The following is a 22,025-nucleotide window of genomic DNA, read 5'->3' as shown; positions in this document are numbered from 1 at the left end:
TATTTAAAGTATTTATTTAAGTTTTAATACTTGGTTTATATAGCATATCAAAATATACATTAAACTGATAGTTTGAAATACATATGTATGTTTCAAATATTTATATTGACTCAATAACACTTTGGTTTGGATATGTTTTGTATCACTTTAAAAATTCTGTTCGCATATTTTACATTTCGAATCATATTAAACAATTGGGTTTTCTTCAATCCGGTTCAAATTTAAGTTCCGGATTTATGCCATATTCCTTTTCTTATTTGTATATTTATGCAAATTTCTTTCAACCAATTCTGTTGAATCAAAGTGATATAAGTTATACCATTTTGCAATGATATAGCATATTAAAGTTACTAGCTATATCAATCGAGAAAACAGCATTTAAATACCAAACTTATTCAAATTCACCAAAAATATAGACTTTTCATTAATTAAAGAAAATACCAAACTTGCCTTGACCTAGCCAATTTAGGTATGAATTTAGTCAAAGATAATTGTAGTTAGTCAGCAGTTTACTTCTTACGTTACTATTCATGTTTACTGTTCATGGCGCGTTTAGAAATTTAGAAACATGTAATTCAATTCCGAAATAAAAATCAGAAGAACCCTAAACCCATAAATTCATTTCAACACAATTGAAGCTTGGAGGTGTTTGCTCGAATAAAGATTATGATTGTTCTTGGAGAGTGTATTGCTCATATGAGAAGAAGAATTATAAGCTGCAGATAAAGGTCTATATCAATGAGCATGCTTGTGTAAGGTCTGGTTACTCCAAAATGTTGAAGAGTTCATCTATTGCTCAGCTGTTTTCTGAAAGATTGAAGTTGAATCCAAAGCTTACGGCTGTAGAGATTGGTGAAGAGACCAAACGAGTTCATGTTGAAATAGAATCTGTGTCAGAATTGTATTAGATATATGGCTACAGGTAGTGCCTTCGAAATTGATCACCATGGCTGCTGTATATAGTGTTGATATGAATCTGAAAACTTGTGGTTGTGGGATGTGGCAACTAAATGGAATTCAATGCCATCATGCCGCTTGTGTGGTCTCCGGATAGAAGCAGAAAGTGGATGACTACGTTTAAGATTACTACACTACTATAAGATGAAGAAAGAATTATGAATATAGTATTAGGCATGTTGAAGGGATGAAGAGTTGTGGCCGACTTTGAACATGTTACCTATCCTGCCTTTACCAAATAGGTTAGGCAGTCGAGGAAGGCCAAGTAATTATGTTAGTAAAAAAAGCGTCATCTTCACAGTCAACAAGTAAGACTAAGCTAAGTCGTGATAAACGCATTATGACTTGCTCAAAATGCATAGAAGAAGGACATACCAAGGTTAGTTTTTCAAAACCGAGGGTGGAACACAGGCCAAAAAGACCACGAGATCGGCCAAAGAAGGATCAGGTATGCTTGTGTTGTTCTCTTTATGTTTCACTTTTACATGATATTGATATGCTGTGTTTGTATATGAAGAAGGGTCACAACTTGGTTCAAAAGGAGCAGCACAACTTGGATAGTGAGAATGATGTTTCTATTGTCTTTTTTTTTTTTGATAATTCAGGTATCGGATATTTCACTTAGTCCGACTATCCCAGCGCGTCCAACCGGAACTGGCGAGGAAGGTCCTGGAGGCCAAACGGAAACCATGTTAAATCAGCTGTGGCCGGGACTCGAACTCGTGATGGCGGATATCTCAGCCAAGATTCCTTTACCACAGACCATGAGGCCCGGTTTTCTATTGTCTTGTTGTGTTGGTTATTCTATTATTTATAAAACTTTGACGTCGTGTATACCTCTAAAAACATGTGCTTTTATTGTTTAGGGTTCTTCTGATTTTGATTTGGAAATTGAGTTACATGCCTAGTTTTTAAAACGCGTCTTGAACAATAAACGGCTTATCTTTCACTAAACTCATACATAAATTGGCTTAGTCAAGGTAATTTTGGTATTTTTGGATTAGTGAAAAGTCTATGTTTTTGTGGCAAATTTGAGTATGTTTAGTATTTAAATACCCGTTTTCTCTATACCAAATTACCAATCATACATGATCATGTTTTTCTGTCAAATGAATACAAAACAAAAACGTTTATCTTGTTTTAAATTTCTTTGTTATAACTTATAAAGAACTGTTCGTTAATTTGTTCTCTATCCTCAACTTTCTTAGTTTAGGGTAGCTTCGTGACTCTCTAAATAAACAACCTTTATGTTCTATTATAAGAAAAGAAAACTAAATGATCTTAAGTTTATATTGAAAAATGATATCGCCTAATTAAAGTTTGGAACACAGAAACAAACAAAAGAACCTTTTTCGAACAAACTGAACCGGAACGCAAATAAACAACTGAAATTAGTTTATAGTTACCGTTAATCTCCTTCAGTAAAAGTTCATCGGAGCTTCCTATATATTTCTATCAACCTTTGATTCTTTCTCGTCACAGACTCAATTGATTTTAGTTAGAGGAAGTATATAGAAATGGGTTGCAGACAATCAAAACACGATGTTGTTACGGGAAACACCACAATGGTCCGAAAACCTTTGGAAGCTGAATCAGTGAGGGGCCAAGAGAACGAGACAATTAAAACACAAGAAAGCTGCAGGTGCCAGAAAACGAACGACATCTCGGCTGTGGTATCTTCAGACCAGCCACAAACCACCATGGAAAATAATAAAATGGAGGAAAATGAAGCTGGAGATTGTGGCGAGAAGGCTGAGAGAAAGACAAATGATGAACAAAAGCATGAGGAAAAGGAAACAACCACTTTGCCGTTGGTGACAGGGATAGTGTCGGAAAATATTGTGACGGAGGAAACCGTTAACGACGTAAATGAGAGCATCTTGCCTGTGGATGAACAAAAGGGTATGCAAATAATTTACTATAATCTAATTAATGGTTTAGACGTTTATATATTTTAGAGACTAAGCTTATAGCCAAATTCGTATAAATTGAACGTAAATCTTTTCCCAAATGGAGTAATTTTTTAATTTTTTGTTCATACTCCATTTCTCACTCCATTTTTGGAATAAATTATAAAGTTGGGACGTGATGCTCTAACATGCTTTTATATCACATTATTTTTTTCCAATGAAGCTATTTAACAAACAAACCTTTTATTTTGTGATGATTTTTTTCTTTTCCATGTGATCTATTATAGTCCTGTTCTTTTGGTAAACGCTGGCGGCAGCGGCAACGACTTGAAAATAACACTTCGACGGAGACATAGATGGGTGCTTTTGAAAGTGATTTAATCATCGCAGCTTGCCGCAACGACTGAAAAAGGAGACACGGCTGACGCTGATATTTCAAGCGTCAGATTACCTATTGCCTTTTGCCGCTGCGACTGAAGAAATTAAGTGCGTGCGTCTCACCGGAACAATATTTCAGATGGAAAAATGTGTAATTTTTCAGTCGCTGCCGCTGCCACCAGCGTTTACCAAAAGAACAGGGCTTATGTTTAAAGTTTTACCATCCTGTTATTTCTGTCTATAACAGATATTTGATATAGAAGTTAAAAACCTAACGTAGATAATACATAACTTTTCTCTCTGAGGTGTGTTGTGTATTGTGTAGATAACATTGATGCATATGTTTCTTTTCTGGTTGAATAGCAGAAAAAGTTGATAGTGAGACAGTTGTACCAGAGGAAAAAAGTACGGAAGATAAAACTTCTGGTGACGTTGACACTGAGATTCTACTTCCCGAGGTTGAAGAACCAAAACCGGACGTAGACACTTCTGTAACAACAGAGTCGGAAGTTCAAGAAGTTTTGACCACAGAGGATGTAGAGATTGCTACCTCCGAAAATATTGAAACCGAGTCCAAAGAAAACGATGACACTTCTATTTTGAAAGACACTTCTGTTTTAAAGGACGAAGATGAAGTCGGTCTTATAGAGAATGTAGAGACTGCCGCTTCAGAAACTATCGAACCTGTCTCTATAGGAAACGAAGACACCCTTGTTTTAAAGGATGAAGTTGATCATGTAGAGATTGTCGAAAGTGCATCCACAGAAAACGATGACACTCTTGTTTTGACGGAGGAAAATGAAGTTGACCTTGTAGAGAATGTAGAGACTCTCACCTCAGAAACTGTCGAAAATTCGCCTGCAGAAAACGATGACACTCATGTTTTAAAGGATGAAAATGAAGATGATCTTGAAGAGAACGAAAGTTCGTCCACAAAAAACGATGGCACTTTTCTTTTAAAGGACGAAGATAAAGTTGATCTCTTAGATAATGTAGAGATTGCTGCCTCGGAAACTGTCAAAACTACGTCCACAGAAAATGATGACACTTCTGTTTTAAAGGAAGAAGGTGGAGTTAATCTTGTAGAGAATGTAGAGACGGCCGCCTCAGAAGCTATCAATAATGTCCCCACAGAAATCGATGACGCTCATGTTTTAAAGGATGAAGGTGAAGTTGATATTGTAGAGAATGTAGAGACTGTCGAAAGTGTGTCTGCAGAAAACGATGACACTCTTGTTTTAAAGAACGAAGATAAAGTTGATCTTGTTGAGAACGTCGAGACTGCTGCCTTGGAAACTGTCGAAAGTGTGTCCACGGAAACCGATGGCACTCTTGTTTTAAAGGACAAAGATAAAGTTGATCTTGTAGAGGATGTCGAGACTATTTCCTCAGAAGCTGTCGAAAATGTGCCCACAGATATCGATGACACTTCTGTTTTAAAGGATGAAGATGAAGTTGATCTTGTAGAGAATGTAGAGACAGTCGAAAGTGTGTCCACAGAACACGATGACACTCTTGTTCTAAAGGACGAAGAAAAAGTTGATCTTGTAGGGAAGGTAGAGACTGCCACTTCAGAAACTATTGAAACTGTGCCCACAGAAAATGATGACACTCATGTTTTAAAGAATGAAGATGAAGCTGACTTTGTATCGAATATTATTGAGACTGTGGAAAGTGTGTCCACAGAAAATGATGAGACTCTTGTTTTAGAGGACAAAGAAGATAAAGTTGATCATTTAGAGAATGTGGAGATTGCAACTACAGAAAATGATGACACTGTGTCCAGAGAAAACGATGAAATTCACGTTTAAAGGACGAAGACAAACTTGATATTGTAGAGGTATGAAACTTTCAATTAATACACATTGCATTGTAATGGTAACTAGTTTGATATCATTATTACGAAGAGTAATTCTCTAACAAATTTCGCCATTTTTGTCGTTTTGTAGGAATTTAAAATCCGGCAAAGCAAGTTCAGTCGGTATGAAGAAAGCATACATATTCAAAAATTAAATATTTCTTTCTTTATGTATTCTCTCTAAGAAAACACAAAATTCAAAAATATTATTTTGCTTCTTTAAACATATATATTTGAGCCTTAAATGTAATAAACGTCCAACCGCGTTACAAAAAAAAGATTCGATTGTCTGTGTTTACATTTATGTTCTCGTTCAATAGATAACATTTTAAATAAAACTATTAGTTGAGCTAAGTTAACAAAATTTAGCTTGCTAATCTTAAATATTTTTCTCTTAAAACCAATCTTTCCTTTTATGATTGTTGTTACAAAAAATTCAGCTAGATTGAGTTGGATAGGTCCACCAGTGGTCGGGGCTTACCGCTAGAGTCGACCACTAGAATCGTTGTAACATGGGGAAGTTGTCTGGTCTATGGGCGGGCAAAGACGACCACTGGAGTTGGACGCGGGTCTAAGCTGGCGGTCGGGGATCGAGTGGACACTGGGTTTGAGTGAAGATTGAAGCTGGTCTCCCAGCGTCAGACGGGGATGCTGGTTCGGGACGGTAAAAGCTGATGGACGAGATCATTTGAAGGTTGTCGGCCATCCGTCAAGTGAGGAAGCTGGACGCTCGGACGCTGGAGTTGAAGACTAGAAGATCCTGCAAACATCACGTGTGTGATTTGTAGGATTTTCATGCACTCTTTAAACTCATATCAACGCTTCATATTCTGCATATAGCAGTGATAAACTCTATCGGATATTCATTGCTGCGGAACAATCCTTGACCTGAATACATATTAAGTTCTCTCCAAGCTCCATCAATATAACACAATTTTATACTTACCATTTGTTGGCTCCACTTAATTGATGTTAAAATCTCTAAGTTGTGCCTCAGCCCATAGAACGGCTTCTGTTTTCTGCTCTACTCAGAATATCTTGGGAATTTCCAATTGTATTCTTAAATATCGTATCACCTATGTTCTTCCATATCATATATAATCCACAAAAAGTAACTGAAATCATATTTTTTTTCTGAAATCTCCACAATAAAGAATCCATGTCCGAAAATAATTGTTGATATTAAAAAAACTCCAGGGTTAGAAGGAATCTTTGATAACGCCTGTGTTTGAGTTGCCGGTGGCCATTCAGAAAGACGTGAATTATTGATTTTTCATCTGTTCCGCATATTCTACTTGCATAGCACATGCCTTTGTATCCATTTCATTCAAGCTAGCAATGTTTTTCTTCTTTTTTTTCAGTAATCACGTCCGATCATTTGCTTACTAAACGAAGTTTTCGGTTCCCCATTTTTTTATCTTAATCCTAAACCTGTTGTAAATTTACTCTATGAGACTGGTTCAAACGCAATGGATGTAGTTGCGGGAGTTTGAAAATACTGGTGGTCGTAGTTTCAATCATTATTAAGTGTTTTGTATAACGGCACAACATTTACGAATTATGGCGTTTGCACGATATTTGTGACCGGTTGATTATAAGATATTGCAGCTATTTAATAATAGATTACCAATATTAACATATTATAACAATTAAAAGAATATTACAAAATATAATAATTATTAATATAATATGATTAATAATAATATTATGTTTATTTATTTAATTTTTTTATTAGTTGAAAGTTATAACTTTAATAAAAAAAATTTGAATATATGTGTATATCTTTATATATGTATGTATATTATCTTTTAAAAATTCTAATGAGTAGTTAGTTTAAAGTTTTTATAAAACACATTATGATACTATTTGTGAATTTAAATTAATATATAAATATGTATATATTTTTATTTATAATATTTTCATTTTAATTTTTTAAAAATTAATTTTATATTTATTTATCCACCCGCAACTGCCCGTAACACAAAGACTAGCTGGAACCAACTTTTGATTTTAAGAGATTTGAAACAGTTTAAAGCTATCCGTAACAGTTTGAATGATTGTTTTGAAACATTATTAACAGCTACCGACTGTAGAAGAAACCAGTCAAACACTTAACTACATTCCAAAAATAAACAAAAAATGTGGATAATATGATCATGAGTGTGTAGGATGCAAGGGACAAGACATTCCTAAGGACAATAAGCAGGCTTGTAGCTCATGGCACCATCTATCGAATATGGAGTGGGCGAAATAATAGACTTCATATGTAAAATCGTCTCCTCCGAGCTACAAGCTATTTTCAAGGTAATTAATCAATATAAAATATAATTCTCGCAAAAAAAATGAAAACGCTAAGAATAATGTGACCTTATGCAGATCTGGCTCACCACTATGACTATGACTATGACTAAGTCGAACTCCTACTGACCTACTCGATTTTTTTAATCAACCTAAAAACGAGAATAAAGAATTCAATCACAAGTTTCGACTCGAATAAAATTTTCCAAATCAAAGTTCTCCTGACTAGCTTCGTTCAACCCATATCCCCGGCATTCCGTTAGCTCGGATTCATAATCTTTGAAAATCAAAAATTGTTCTCAACCGTCAATGAAAGAATCACAAGGGGAGATTCACCTCGTTTCCTCCGATGCCACGATCTTCCTGTGAGAAGAATGTCGAACACCACCGAACTGTACGCCCACCACTGCTGCTGGAGATGCAGTATCGACGTCACTCCTACTCGGTTATCTCACACTTCCTTGTTTTATTCTCTTTTTTTTAGCAAGGGAGAATCTGCTGGCCTGTAAGCTCCCTTTGTAATATTTAACAAACAATCTCATTATTATTTTGACAAAAACTTAGTTTAGTGTTATCTTAATTTTTTTCTCTTTTATAAAATTGTTCTTCCCAAAATAATTTCATCAAAAAAAATTCCTAGATAGGCATTCATGATAATATCATATTTGTATTTTTTGATTACCAAAAAAGAAAAAAACAAATACTTAGCAAAAGAATCAAGAGGTTATTGAATTAAAATCGATATGTGCGTTGTTGATTGTCGTACGTACGTAAGACATGTTCGGTAAATACGATCACGTTGTAATTTAGTAGTATATGAATAACGACTCTTCGCATAATGTTGGGGCTACTTATCAAAAAAAAAAAAATGTTGGGGCACCTTCGATCCTGCAGTACAAAAGAAAACAAAAACAATATTGTTCCATTTGGGCCTTATCGTCATGGAATGAGATCGAATATTAGCGACGTCAAGAATCTTAGAAAACTTACTTTTATTTCCAGTATCGATGTATGATGAAAACTTCCTGAGAATAAAATGTTTTCATGGTGTGTTAAGAGGCCACGTAATCCTCAACACAACGAAGTTAAAAGATTATTCTGGAGATATCCTACGATCTCGAGTCTTCACGAAGAAGAGCTCTACTTTTATCATGAACATGTGTATATGACAAAAGGGTAAGCTTTGATTGAGGTTTTGAAACTATGTTGAATGTTATCGCTTTGGCTTAGAAAACCCTCGTTATAAATAATTAGCATTACCATAGTTTATTTATGAACTGATAAGACAAGAGGATCGCAAAGCATAAAATTTTGTATAGCGTCAACACACACAACACATGTCCGAATTCAAAATTTGCTGGTTAATACAATTAACGCTACATGCCTTAAAGAAAAAAGAAAAAGACAATGAATGTTATGCACTATGCATGATTATCACATCATTTAACTATAATGAAACAGATAAAATATATATTTAGACGGTGAAAATATATGGCCGTACTATGAAGACATGACTTGATTCGTCCGTAGCAAATATTCCTCACATTTTGTTTTCTGTACGTTTTACCGAATGAACTGATAGTTTATTCTTTTAGCTGTAAATTATACTCCCATTATTTTAATATTCATTATTTAAAATGTGCTCTTTATTTAAAGTGGAATAAAGTGAATTAATTTTTAGCAAAAAAATAAAGTGAATTCTCTAGAAAAAGCGCTACATCAAACACATAATATGACAGCTTTACGTACCTTATATAAAGGACCCTTATAGACCCTTCAGTACATCAAACACGGAAACACACTAAAGTCACTAAATTCACTTCTCATCTCCACCCAGAGACATCAAGCTCTCCAAGGTCTCCAACTTTCCGATTTTCATCCCTAGTATATCTCTCATCTCACCAAGGAAAACTCAGTTTGATACTTTGCGGGTCGCTTTCCTCAACTTTTTCCAGTTTAAAACCAATGGAGAAGATACAGAAGATGATTTCCGGAAAGCCAGTAGTTATCTTTAGCAATAACTCTTGCTGTATGTCTCACACAATCAAGACTCTCTTCTTAGATTTCGGCGTGAACCCGGCGATCTATGAGCTAGACGAGATCAGTAGAGGAAAAGAGATTGAGAATGCATTGGCTCTGCTCGGCTGCAGCCCAACCGTTCCGGTGGTGTTCATAGGAGGTCAGCTCGTTGGTGGAGCCAATCAAGTCATGAGTCTTCATCTCAATCGTTCTCTTGTTCCGATGCTTAAACGCGTTGGGGCTTTGATTTAAATATAAACGGGACTAACGGAAGAACGCACTTAATTTGATAATTCATAATGTACTAGAACTAGTCAGAAACTGACAGTAGCAATATACATGTATGAATATGTTTGTCTTGTCTATCTAAGTTTATAAAAGATAGATAAATGTGGATATCTATTTTATAATGTGTTGTTATATCTTATAATAAAAACAGTTAGCGTTGGATTTCTCACTTTTCTTTTGCTAAGAATGTTAAATATCATTATGAATAAAAGTAAGGATGTTACAAAGTAAAGACCTTTACGAAACAAACTTCCATGACAACAAGAGTAAAAGCATGGAAGATGTACAAGAAGGATGAGCCAGCCTGGTGGCTTATCAAATCCAAAAAGACATTAGATGTCTAAACTGGCGGTTGTGGCATCTTCCCCAGATAATGTTCTTGACTTCTCTATCTATCACTTCGAAGACGGCATATGTACCTGGTTGTGAAGCTCATTGTTTCTCTGACTCCAAAATCTGTAGATCAAGGAACGAACCACTGCTTTGCGGAGTGTGGTTGGCTTTCTCACTTTCCATTTTTATATTTACATATCCATCATGCATGCATTTCAGAAAAAAAAATCGAATGCAGTAAAGCACAGGCAGGCAATTTATGCCCCAACCGCTTATTTGCATTTTGCACATGTTCCAAAAATGTTGAGACAATAAGCTGAAAATCACCGGATAGTGAATGATAAATTTAAGGCGGAAACCATTGTTTAGTTGTATACTTTACCAAAATAACCTTTGATACTTGTCACATCAGTCGATTGCAAGACATTAAAGATATCTAAAAGATATTAAGCCAAAAAATTACACAAACTGACTGTAACAAAAAAAAATACAGTACAAACTGAATCTTTCGCATCTTTCTAACCTAAAATGCTCTCTTTTTTTCCTCTTCAAAAGTAAAATTAGTAACTTTTTGTGAAATCTTTCTTACTCCAATGGGTTTTACTAAGAGTTTATTAATATTTGTGTTTCACAAAATCTAGATTTTGAGGTCCAGAAAAAACGATTTATTAAATAATTATGTAGATTAAAAAAGTAACTTCAATATGGCGCAAATAAAATCGTTTAGACGTGAATCTTTATAGGACAGTTCGAGATGATGTAATTAGAGAAATCCTCATAAGTCAGGTAAAATTATTTGTTATAGAGTTGTCTATAAAATCTTTTCATAATTTTAGTAGCATAATAAAGTAGTAGCTTAATTATGGTAACCTGCGTCAACTTAGATTACGTGTGTTTAATCTGAATTCAGCACATATTAAAAGTATGCACAAATTCGATGGTGGGCTATTTAAAAGACGTTTACTGAATATATCAAGATATGAATACAAAGATTTTATTTTTTGTCAAGAACAAGGTAAACAGAGAAAGCTTTAAAGACGTTTACTGAATATATCATGATGTTCTTTCATTTTCTCCAAGCCGACGTGACTTTATGCCATCTTTTAGATATAAGTGAGCCGAGCTCAGTTACAACCCCTGTTCAAAAACTCGTTAGACGCTAGTCGGGCGGTCGAATCGGACCTAGTGCCTAATGAGAAAATTGGGATTAAGCGGAAATTACACGGGGCGGAATTTTTAAAGTTTTATTTAAATTATTGGTATATATACAGGATAACTTGAAAGAATATCAAAAACCTAAAGTGGTCCAGTGGCCATAGGCCTGGGTTCGAAACTCCGTTTCCTATTTTTGGTCGATTTTTTGATTCAGTTTTAATGAAGGGCAAAAAAGACATTATCGTTTAACTTTTTCTAATTATACGAGGTTTTAGTTCCTGCAATAATATTTCATTTTTAGAGATGAAATATTTCTTTCGTCGTAACCGATTTTGATCCCAACAGCAGCCAAGCGGAGCACCCGAAAGTCTACTCCAGCGGCATATATTTTTAAGGAAAGTACACGATATTTTGGGGTTTTCCCTAATCATCCTATATTTCTATCTGAGCCGCCATCGACCTTTAGATATATTCTCTTATTCTTTTCTTTTATTTACGACGCAAGTTTTCAAAGAGAAATAAGACTGTAGAGCTTTTCATATTACAACTTTGTTACCTTGTAAAGGGGGAAGGATCTCTCTCTCACCTTAGAGAAGAATCCCATGAACCCAATTTCTACTTCTTTTGTAATTGCAATGATGTATTATTCAGTTTTAATCTCTGTGTTTTCTTGCTTCTTGGTTGAGTAGTCAGCTTCCTTAGTTTAGAGTGTGTTAGGGTGTTAGATCGGTGAGCTAGACATAGATTATTTATAAATCGATTGTCTTCATTCTTTTTAATTCTTAATAATTATACTAAACTGATCACTTAGTGTATGAATCTAGGCTTAACCTATTCATCAAAAATGTTATAGGTTGCTAGACATTAAATGAATGAGAATTTCATTCCTAGCCAGCGAAAATAGATGTTAGGATGTTCTGTAAAAAATAAAACTTAATCTTCATATTTGTTATCGCATCTCAGTCCAAACGACAGTTTAGGTATTGAGATCGATTGAATAAATGTGAAGCACCACGACAGTGGACTGATCTATTCATGTGCTCCCAGTTTTAGATTCATGCTTACTTGAACTTGAATAATTGTTTGAATCACATCTGTTTAACACCCGATTTGATCACCCTATGCTAGCATTCTTAATCATCTGAAAACCTTAAACCAATATGTAACTTGCTTTTACGCTTTCTTAGTTTAAAAATATTTGATTGTTTTAGCTTTATATTGATCTCAGAGAAATAAAATGTAAACTCGTTTTCTATAATTGAATCTACAACATTATAACAACCACTGTTAACTTACAATAACAAATATATTTTTTAGTGTATCAGTTACTTGGTAGGCCCTGTCGAAAAATGTAATTTATATCTCCAACAATAAGTTTCCCCATTTCATTGTGAGCGACGAAGTCAATCTTTATAACTTTATATAATTAGTCTTGGAAAGTAATGAGCTCGGCATTTGTCTTTCAAATGGGATTCAAGCTTCGTCCTCAGTACATGCTTTTTAGATAACCACAAGCCAATTGTTATAAACCAAACTGAATCTCGGTTTTAAATTAGTTTGCACTAAATTATGGTTTACTTCGAGAAGTGGAAGCATCGTTCCTAGGAAAGTAATAAACATGCCGCCACATTAGAGATTTCTAGACCTAATGATGATGTCACTTTGTTTCTTGTGGTACCCTTCTATAAGTAATGAGTTCATTTCTTCACTTGCTCTTGCAACCAAAGGTAGCTCATAACTCTCTCTTTTTGTTATTTATAATTTATGATCTTCCGCCGTGAAATTGTGTAACTCTCTGATCTGCATCATGTCAACTGAAATGATGGCTTCAATCCGTCAATGCTCAAGAAAAGGAAAAGAGATTGCTACTTCCTCTAGCCCATACCATGATATCGCCGTTGGATCAAGTCATGCTAGAGATTTAGTTAGAAATCATCAGCTTGCTCTAACATATACTGCAAGCAGATGACTGAGCGTAAGTAGTATTCAAGATAAAGTATAATGTATATGGGGATCTGTTGGAAGGTATAGGCCTAGACTTGATGTTTGTGGTAATTACAAGAGAAAAGGGAGTTGATAGCAATGTGAGGTAATTAGGGTATATAATATGAAATATGTTTTTAGACCACTAAAAACATGTTTTAGGCAAAAGCCTAGATCTATATTTTCTGTCTCTATAAAAAAATTTTCATTTTGATGAAAAATATATATGCTCTTTTGAGTTTATGCAACATTTTGATTATGCATTAATCTGTCATGATTTTACATACTTTCATAGAAATAAGTTAGTAGTTTCTTTAGAGCTCATGAGTTTAAATTTTATTGGATGATTATTTAGGATGCTTAATTCTTCATCTATTTTAATCCTTGCTTGATTAGTGTTTTTATTGCTAGATTAGACTTAGATAATCGTAATATAGGCATTTAGTTGTTTCATGTCCAGAATATGTTTGAAAATGTTTGATAATCAACCAATTAGGTGTTTTTCTTAGGCTAGTAAAAATTACTTTTAAAGATGATTAGTGGTTAAATAAATTTGTGAATCATGCATAGTTTATTGTAATCTGACCAATGATAATTGATTTTAGTTTCACGATTAGCATATGTATAAGATCATTAGAATGAATTAGTCCACTTTTGTGTTTTTAGACCTAAAGATTAATACTTGGTTGCTTGGTTAGCATTATAGATTAGCATCTGATCAACTATGTTAATAACATATATCCAGAACTTGCTTTTATCATTTGGTTTTAGTTTTGTTTCTCAATTGCTTGCGTGGTTACTTGAATTTGTAATTTTATTAGCTCTTGCAACTTGTTTTTGTTTTGTCTAGGTGATGGTTAATTTATTTATTAAGTAGTGATGATTGTAATTTGGATTAAGATCTTGATTTAATCTCTTTATGGTTTAGACTAGGAAAATATTTTAATTATTTTTCTTTGTGCTAACCAGAAATATTTTTAAGACCTATGTGTTAGTAATTTGTTCCTTTTGAATTCAAGTTTTTTTTTTTTTTTTTTTTTACTACTCAAATAGCCCCGTTGTTATAGGGTGATATAGTAAATTTTTATTTTTGATAGAACAAACTTTCTAATCTTCAGATAACAGATTAAGATCCAATGGGCCCACAAACTTTTTAATCTTCAGAACAGAAAAAAATATGGAAACTATGGATCTATGCGCAGTATGAACTTAATTAAATGTACGTAATGTGATATATCTCATTTGACAATGAAAATGTGTGGTCGACTGGCCGTACTATAAAGATTTGTCCGTATAAAATATTCCTCGCATAAGTTCATAAAAATCTATATATTGCTCGCATCTAAAATAGATTTTGTTTTCTGTACGTTTTATCGAATTAGTAGAAAGTTTTTGTTTTACAAAAAAAAGTTGAAAGTTTTATTCGTTACCTGTAATTGTAAGAGGCAAGAATGAAGAAGTTGTGAACAGATCTTGGCCTCAAATTTTCAGATTCTCCACTATCTTAATTTCATTATTTAAAATTTGTTATTCATTGTCGAATAAACTTGATTCTTAAAAAACAAGGCTACAACCCCATATTATGATAGCTTTACGTACCTTAGGAAGTTATATATAAACAACCCTTATAGACCCTTCACAACATCAAATACATAAACCCAAATTCACTTCTCATCTTCACACAAAGATATCGAAATCTCTTTAAAAGTCCTATAGTATTCCAGTAATCAGCCCTTGTTATACATTTTGATCAAAACATTCCCGGTTTCTCTACTGCAAATCAATTTTCAATCTTTGATTCACAATTTTCACACAAATGGAAAAGCTACAAAAGATGATCTCCGAGAAGTCGGTAGTGATTTTTAGCAAGAACTCTTGCTGCATGTCTCACACAATCAAAACACTCTTTCTAGACTTTGGTGTGAACCCGACGATCTATGAGCTAGACGAGATCAAGAGAGGAAAAGAGATAGAGCAAGCATTGGCTCAGCTCGGCTGCAGCCCGACCGTTCCCGTGGTGTTCATAGGAGGTCAACTTGTTGGTGGAGCCAATCAAGTCATGAGTCTTCATCTCAATCGCTCTCTCGTTCCGATGCTAAAGCGTGTTGGAGCATTGTGGCTTTGATTAAATACAAGCGATACTTACGTAAGACGACGTAGTTTGATAATTAATGAAAGTTATTAAAGGATGACAAAAATTATATAAATGTATGTATGCATGTTTAGTATATGTTTTAAAAGCATGCATAGTGGCTTATGTGTGGTACCTATTTTGTAACGTGCGGCTATATTTCTAATATAAAATCAGTTAGTGCTGGATTTTTCCGTTTCCATTTATATATGTTCGTACATTTTTGTAAATATATGCATTTTTTTTGAACTTAATAAATGCATTCCTAAATATATGCATTTAGGAAAATCAAATGCGGCATAGCAAAATATGGTACAAATATATATGTAACTGGATAATATATTTACTACTTTAGGGTATCTAAGCCCCGACCCATTTAATACATATAACATGTTACAAATACATAAGAAACCAACAATCTGGAGGAGAATTAAAATTACTACTCTCTAAATTTCTATTAACTAGGTGTTTTTCTACACCATATTCAGTATTAAAATTTAAAATTGAAAATATATTAAAAATAATATTTTATTATTATTTTAGGTTTTATTATTTTACCAATATTGTAATATAAATTTTGATTAAAATAAAGAAAAATAATATTTTTGTTAATTTTAAATTATACTAAAGAATATATATGTATATATTTTAAATTATAATCTTAGATAGATTTATCTATTCTGGGAAAATATATTAAATTAATTTGTATAAATTAATATAAAAATTTATAATTGTCAAAAAGTACAAATTAACATTATTTTAGAATTTTAGATACATAAAAGAGGCGAATAATATTACAGTTAAAATTTTATAATTTAAAAAACTGTAAAACAATTTGAAAATATGTTTTAATAATAAAATTGTATAATTATAAATAATATTCGAAATTTATAAAATATTTTATATTATTTACTGTCATATTTGGATATATTTACTTTAATGATAATGTATAATTTATTACCATATTATAAAAAGTTTAACAAAAATGTAAATAAATAAGCATTAAATGTAATTGTCTAAATCACATTTAAACTTAAGCCATGTCATCATTTTAACATGCAATTCACATTTATCTGGTGAAAATAATTGTAAAAATGACATTTGTCAAAAATTACTTGACAAATAATGTATACTAGATAAGACATGCGCCTTGCGCAGGGTGAGAATAATTTTATTACATGATAAAAGAAATTCTATACATATAATTTATAACAAAAGCTTAGTATAAGAACTGTAAAATTGACAAAAGACTTTTTTCTTGATACAATTTGCGAAAATTATTTAATTTTTATTTACTTACGTGTAGATTGACAGAAATTATATTAAAAACATAATGATATTTGCTGAATTTACAAAAAAAATTAAAATGTTGTACATAATTGTACAACATTTTAAAAGAAAGGGATTCATTAAAAAATATTTAATCGTCAACTACTGGCATTACACCACCTTTATGGATGTTTTGTGAGCGATAAGAACCACTTGAATCCCGACCATAAAATTAAAGAGGACATTCGTTTGTCCCTGCTGCAGCACATGGACGAACTGTCCGACTTCATCTTTTTTCACGGTCCCATGTATCTTATCACCCTAGTAAAGATGAACATATTCATGTTAGAAAGCAAAAGGGAGCATAACTATATGACATATAACATAATTGCTTAGTATGTTAAAATAATCATATAATTTACTAGCATCTACGAAAACCATTTCAATGGTCTCACCATCCGTCGATGTATACTGCTTCCATAGTCGGATGATTTTAACCCTAACCTTCCATATTGACTTGAAAGGCTTCAACTCGGAGATGTTCATCGCAGCCATTGTGTTATTAATATAGTTGTATTTTTTGCCTTCGTTGAGTGAACGACGAAATTTAACATACCACTTTGGGTTTATATAGGAGCACGCACACAGTATTGTTTCGGCTAGAAGCATAACCTATGGCAATAAATGTGTATAAGTTAGCTTGTCAATCACGTTAGACGGAACGCACAATGATTTCTATATTTGGAATATATATGTTTGTGAAACAATATTCATAATAAATGTGGTATCAATTAGCTCAATCAAAATATTTGATAACAAAATATACAGAATAATTTAGTTTGTATAATATATATATTACTAACCTAAATTGAAGTCGTGATTTGCCAATAAAGCCGAGAATCGATGTCAAGACTAAAGTGAATAATTATTCACTTTAGTCTTGTAATAAATAACTTTCCTAAATCTAAAGATATGTGGTATCAATTAGCTCAATCAAAATATTTGATAACAAAATATACAGAATAATTTAGTTAGTATAATATATATATAGATACTAACCGAAATTGAAGTCGTGATTGCCAATAAAGCCGAGAAACTATTCTGTTAGAAATTATTCACTTTAGTCTTGTAGTAACAATTTTCCTTAATCTAAAGACGGCATTTACGAACGTATTAATCAGACGAACATTGTCTATATACTGTCTACATTATTACACTACCATATTAATTATTCGAAATCTAGAAATATATTCTTTTAAATACAAATTAATAATAACATTGATTACAAAACGTATTACTGCTTATAATGTTATCCTTTTTGCAATAATATTACACCATTTTTTTAAATTATACAAACAATATTTTATATATAAGTTTATAGCTCAAAAATTAATATAATAAACTAATATTTTATAAAAGTTTTATCTCGAAGGCAAATAAAACATTTTATAATTGAATATTTTTAAAATAAAAACTCACTTTTTGTATTGATCTCGCTTTTATAATATTTATGTGTGTATGAAAACCTACCAAAATAAAGATATCAAGCCTTATAATGTTATCCTATTTTGAATAATATTACACCATTTTTTAAATCATACAAACTATATTTTTATATAATATTGTAGCTTAAAAAATTAATATAATAAACTAATATTTATATAAAATGTTTATTTTGATGGCAAATAAAACATTTTATAATTGATTATTTTTTAAATAAAAACTCACTTTTGTATTGATTTTGCTTTTATAATATCTATGTGTGTATGAAAACCTACGAAAATAAAGATATCAAGCCAATCTCTCACGTCCCAACTAAATATATCAACGTATCAATTTTTGTTCTATATGTGGAATAACAATAATAAATACTGTAGAAATATATATGGCAACTGCATATGATATGCATTCATGGACGAAAATGGACTACAACACTTACATAAAAATATATGTGGAACCACAATGGCATTTCCTTGTAATTTTTCTAGAAAATCAAGGGTAATTCTATATTTGGGCTGAGAATGAATATGATGCCGACACGTTGGCATGGCACACCCGTAAATAACTTACAAACTAAAGGTTAGTCTCGAAAATTGCTCCTTGCTCCTTGATTAATAAGAAGGGGATGAGATTTGAGCCGCATGCGCTAGGGCCACTCTTATTTTTAGATGAAAAGGGTTAAAACTGTGTTTCGGAGCGGTGCAATTGGATTAGATTTTATTTTGTCAATCCGTTCTTCATATAATGGCAAACTGGTTTTTCCACAAGCGTACGAAACAGAATAATTATCTGGGAATTGCACGTACCGATATATAGTAAGTCATGTATTGAAAGCACTCAATAGGCAGATATTGACACAAATACATTAGCCCATTTGTGGCAAGGTTACATTTCAGAATCTATTTGTTCCAGTTTGACAGAGTATTAAGATAATTTATCAAAATATGAAATCTACCTAACCGATAAAATTGGTATCTAAACGTGAAGGTCTCGTATATATTGTTGTGATAATTTTGCGTATATCTTTTATGTAGAAGAGAAATTAGGACGTATATACACGGAAATCTTCTAAATTAGGGCAAATGACACCCTACTGCACCATTTTACACTTTTGGTTAAGAAATGATTTTTATATATTTTATTTAAGAGATGGTTCTTAACTTCTCTTAGTTAAAATCTAAGAAAAACTAAGAACCGTCTTTTAACCGAAGTTAAGAACCCTAGTTAAGAAACTGTGGTTAATGATGGTCTTATCATATCGACTACACTGGCTATGGCGTCAGAAGATATTTCTAGACCATCCTTATACACGACATATATCTTAAATTTTCAAGATTTCTCTAGTTTTAATTTAAATATTAAATTAATGACGGGAAGGGCAAATGAAAATCCACCTTTTACTGTTTCGTTCTAATCGAAACTTTTTGAAATAGTCCTACTACTAATTTTCAAATCTTAAATTCTCTACAAACTCCAATTCTTTTTTTGAGAAACCATAATCTGAATTTTTTGCGATTGTCATTATGGAGCAAATGATACTGACAGAACGCATGTTTTCAGCCGGAAGAACGAGCTGGAGAGAGTAAACACAAACGACATCGAGTCGCTAACTGAAGAAGGGGAAGAAAACAATGTACCACCCGACTGGAGAGAGTAAACATGTTCCACAGATTAAAGAGACTGTTATCTTTCTGGAACTGGTGGTAGTCACTAGTCATTGACTCTGCTGCTTGTATTTGTTAACATCTAAGTTACATGCTAGGAATAGCATACTATGATGCTTGTATTTGTTAACATCTAAGTTACATGCTAGGAATAGCTTTTAGTGCCAGCACACATGTCTGTTTTTGAGACGTTAGGGGTAACACGATACCTTGCGTTTTATCATATTTCTTGGTTGTTAATAGCGTTACATAATAACCGTTAGCGGAATATATTAACGAGTTAACATCACAACTTAGTCGCTACTATTGTATGCTACTACACATTTTAAAACAACCAAATGTTATCTCATAACCGTTAGCGGCATATATAAACGAGTTAACATTACTACTTAGACGCTACTAATGTATGCTACTACACATTTAAAACAACTGAATTTTATTCATTGACAGGTGATGGATGCCCTGATGTATTACATCACACTAGACCGAAATAGGAAGAGAATTCGCTCCTCTACAATAGCGTTCTGTGACACCATCTTCCCTGCATTGCTAATGAAACAACATGCCAGGCTTGTTAAGACCGCCATTAAGGACTGCAGCAGGCTGAAATACGATGAAGCTGTTCTCAAGTACTTCATAGCTCACCAAAAACGTAGATGCCTATGACAGGATTTACTTCCCATTTTGCATTGACATATAGCAATGGATCGTAGTATGTATCGATTTACCAGCCTCAATTGTACTAGTACTTGACTATAATTATGGGTTTCATACTGACAGTATGATGAAGAAGGACTTGAACCCAATTACCATTGGTGTCCCTCATATCCTTAATGATTTTCGGCTTCCAAACAATTACCATGCAATTGTAATAAATAAGTGATACCTTATTCGTTAGGAATATACACTAACAAGTTGCAAGAAGTGCAACATGATTTGTTAAGAAATAAGTCTCAAGCATATTTTCACGGCGACTCTTGTACCAAAGAAGTGCAACCTTATTTATTAAGAAACAAGTAAGCATACTTTCACGGGGACTCTTGTACAAAGAAGTGCAATCTTATTCTAACACGTCACAAGCAATAACAAAGTGCTAACTATCCCAAAATTTAACAAGGGGTTTTTTTACATAAAGTCCCAACTATTATCTTAGAAATGATCATTCTACAACAATTAACTTGGAACTCTTCCAACAAAGTCCTACATCTGATTATACACATGAAAATAACTGACAATGAGTATTTCACACTGCTAAGTCTCTTCTTATATACCAATACACCTAGGTTAAAAGTTAATCACCCATTTAACAGCTATTTGGAACAAGTATTTTCTATCTCTTTAAAACGTTTTAGACAACAAACATCATTTGAACATTATATAACATAGGTTTTCCATTACAAAAGGGGGGTCATTGTCGATACATTATCGAGATCCCAAACTACGTATTACAAACCAGAGCCGATTTTTGGGAATCTCATGGGGAACTTTAGATATTATACATGAGATTAACATGCCTGGATATTACACAGATGTTTCCTCTGGATTTCCGATAACAATATAGTTATCTCACCTCTGAAAACGATAGTGGGCAACTACATCATTAACGACTACTGTAAACGGAGATTCGTAACTGCAAATAACTTTCTCTAACACTCTTCGTTATCTCTCTACCAAATCAAGTTTAAAATCCTACAAATAATATGAAGATCGAAAACCCTAAACATTTGGTGGTAAGCTTTAGATCCCACCATGTTCTGCTTCAATTATATTTCGTCCCGATTTTCTGTAGAATTGATATTATACCTTAGGCATATATCAAACAAAATGAATGGAGGGGGAAGAGGGTAGCTGGAGCCCTACATCTTGATAGCCACCTAGGTCTGTACTTTAAAAGATCACACCAAATCAATTTCTGCAACACGTTTCAACTTATGTGTTTAAATCTAGGGGTAAAAAGGTCATGGGGGTACACAAAATGCTATAGTGGGGGAGGATTTTTCACGATTTTGGGTAGTTACTTAATTTCTTGGCCATTCTAGTATATTGATCCAATAATCTCTATGTAGAATTCTTTTTTTGACAATGAAAGACTATTCTATTACTCAAACTTGAGGTGGTCAGTTGAATTCTTAGTTATACAATTTTAATAACTTGTATCAAAGAACCATGATGACTCTTACGTTAGTGAATAACAGAAATATATATATATATATATATATATATATATATATATATATCTTTTTTCTTTGTTAAGTATGTGAATTTCATTAGCTGGTAGTGAC

General features: G+C 32.9%; 3 protein-coding genes across 3 annotated transcripts; all 3 read left to right on the top strand.

Annotated features, from left to right (window-relative positions):
- Positions 1 to 2,474: 2,474 nt before the first annotated feature.
- On the top strand, positions 2,475 to 5,056 carry LOC130502332 (uncharacterized). Its single transcript, XM_056997112.1, has 3 exons — positions 2,475 to 2,859; positions 3,612 to 3,859; positions 4,244 to 5,056. Exons 1-3 carry the CDS (start codon positions 2,475 to 2,477, stop codon positions 5,054 to 5,056), a joined length of 1,446 nt encoding a protein of 481 aa, XP_056853092.1.
- A 4,142-nt stretch (positions 5,057 to 9,198) lies between these two features.
- LOC108821051 (monothiol glutaredoxin-S4-like) lies at positions 9,199 to 9,875 on the top strand. The gene has a single exon (XM_018594096.2). It carries the CDS (start codon positions 9,367 to 9,369, stop codon positions 9,670 to 9,672), a length of 306 nt encoding a protein of 101 aa, XP_018449598.1. The 5' UTR covers positions 9,199 to 9,366; the 3' UTR covers positions 9,673 to 9,875.
- A 4,961-nt stretch (positions 9,876 to 14,836) lies between these two features.
- On the top strand, positions 14,837 to 15,498 carry LOC108821123 (monothiol glutaredoxin-S4-like). The gene has a single exon (XM_018594171.2). It carries the CDS (start codon positions 14,996 to 14,998, stop codon positions 15,302 to 15,304), a length of 309 nt encoding a protein of 102 aa, XP_018449673.1. The 5' UTR covers positions 14,837 to 14,995; the 3' UTR covers positions 15,305 to 15,498.
- The last annotated feature ends 6,527 nt before the right edge of the window (positions 15,499 to 22,025 follow it).

Source organism: Raphanus sativus, unplaced genomic scaffold (assembly GCF_000801105.2).
Source record: "Raphanus sativus cultivar WK10039 unplaced genomic scaffold, ASM80110v3 Scaffold0511, whole genome shotgun sequence".
NCBI classification, from domain to species: Eukaryota; Viridiplantae; Streptophyta; class Magnoliopsida; order Brassicales; family Brassicaceae; genus Raphanus; species Raphanus sativus.
Note: the sequence above shows the minus strand (reverse complement) of the source record. Positions and strands in the feature narration are given on the sequence as shown.

Excerpts from the sequence above, each read along its gene's own strand:
- LOC108821051 (XM_018594096.2), top strand. The coding sequence starts at position 9,367 with ATGGAGAAGATACAGAAGATGATTTCCGGAAAGCCAGTAGTTATCTTT.
- LOC108821123 (XM_018594171.2), top strand. The coding sequence starts at position 14,996 with ATGGAAAAGCTACAAAAGATGATCTCCGAGAAGTCGGTAGTGATTTTT.
- LOC130502332 (XM_056997112.1), top strand. The coding sequence starts at position 2,475 with ATGGGTTGCAGACAATCAAAACACGATGTTGTTACGGGAAACACCACA. Across the intron at positions 2,860-3,611 it reads GCCTGTGGATGAACAAAAGG|AAAAAGTTGATAGTGAGACA; the intron begins GTATGCAAATAA and ends GTTGAATAGCAG. Across the intron at positions 3,860-4,243 it reads CTATTTTGAAAGACACTTCT|ATTGCTGCCTCGGAAACTGT; the intron begins GTTTTAAAGGAC and ends GATAATGTAGAG.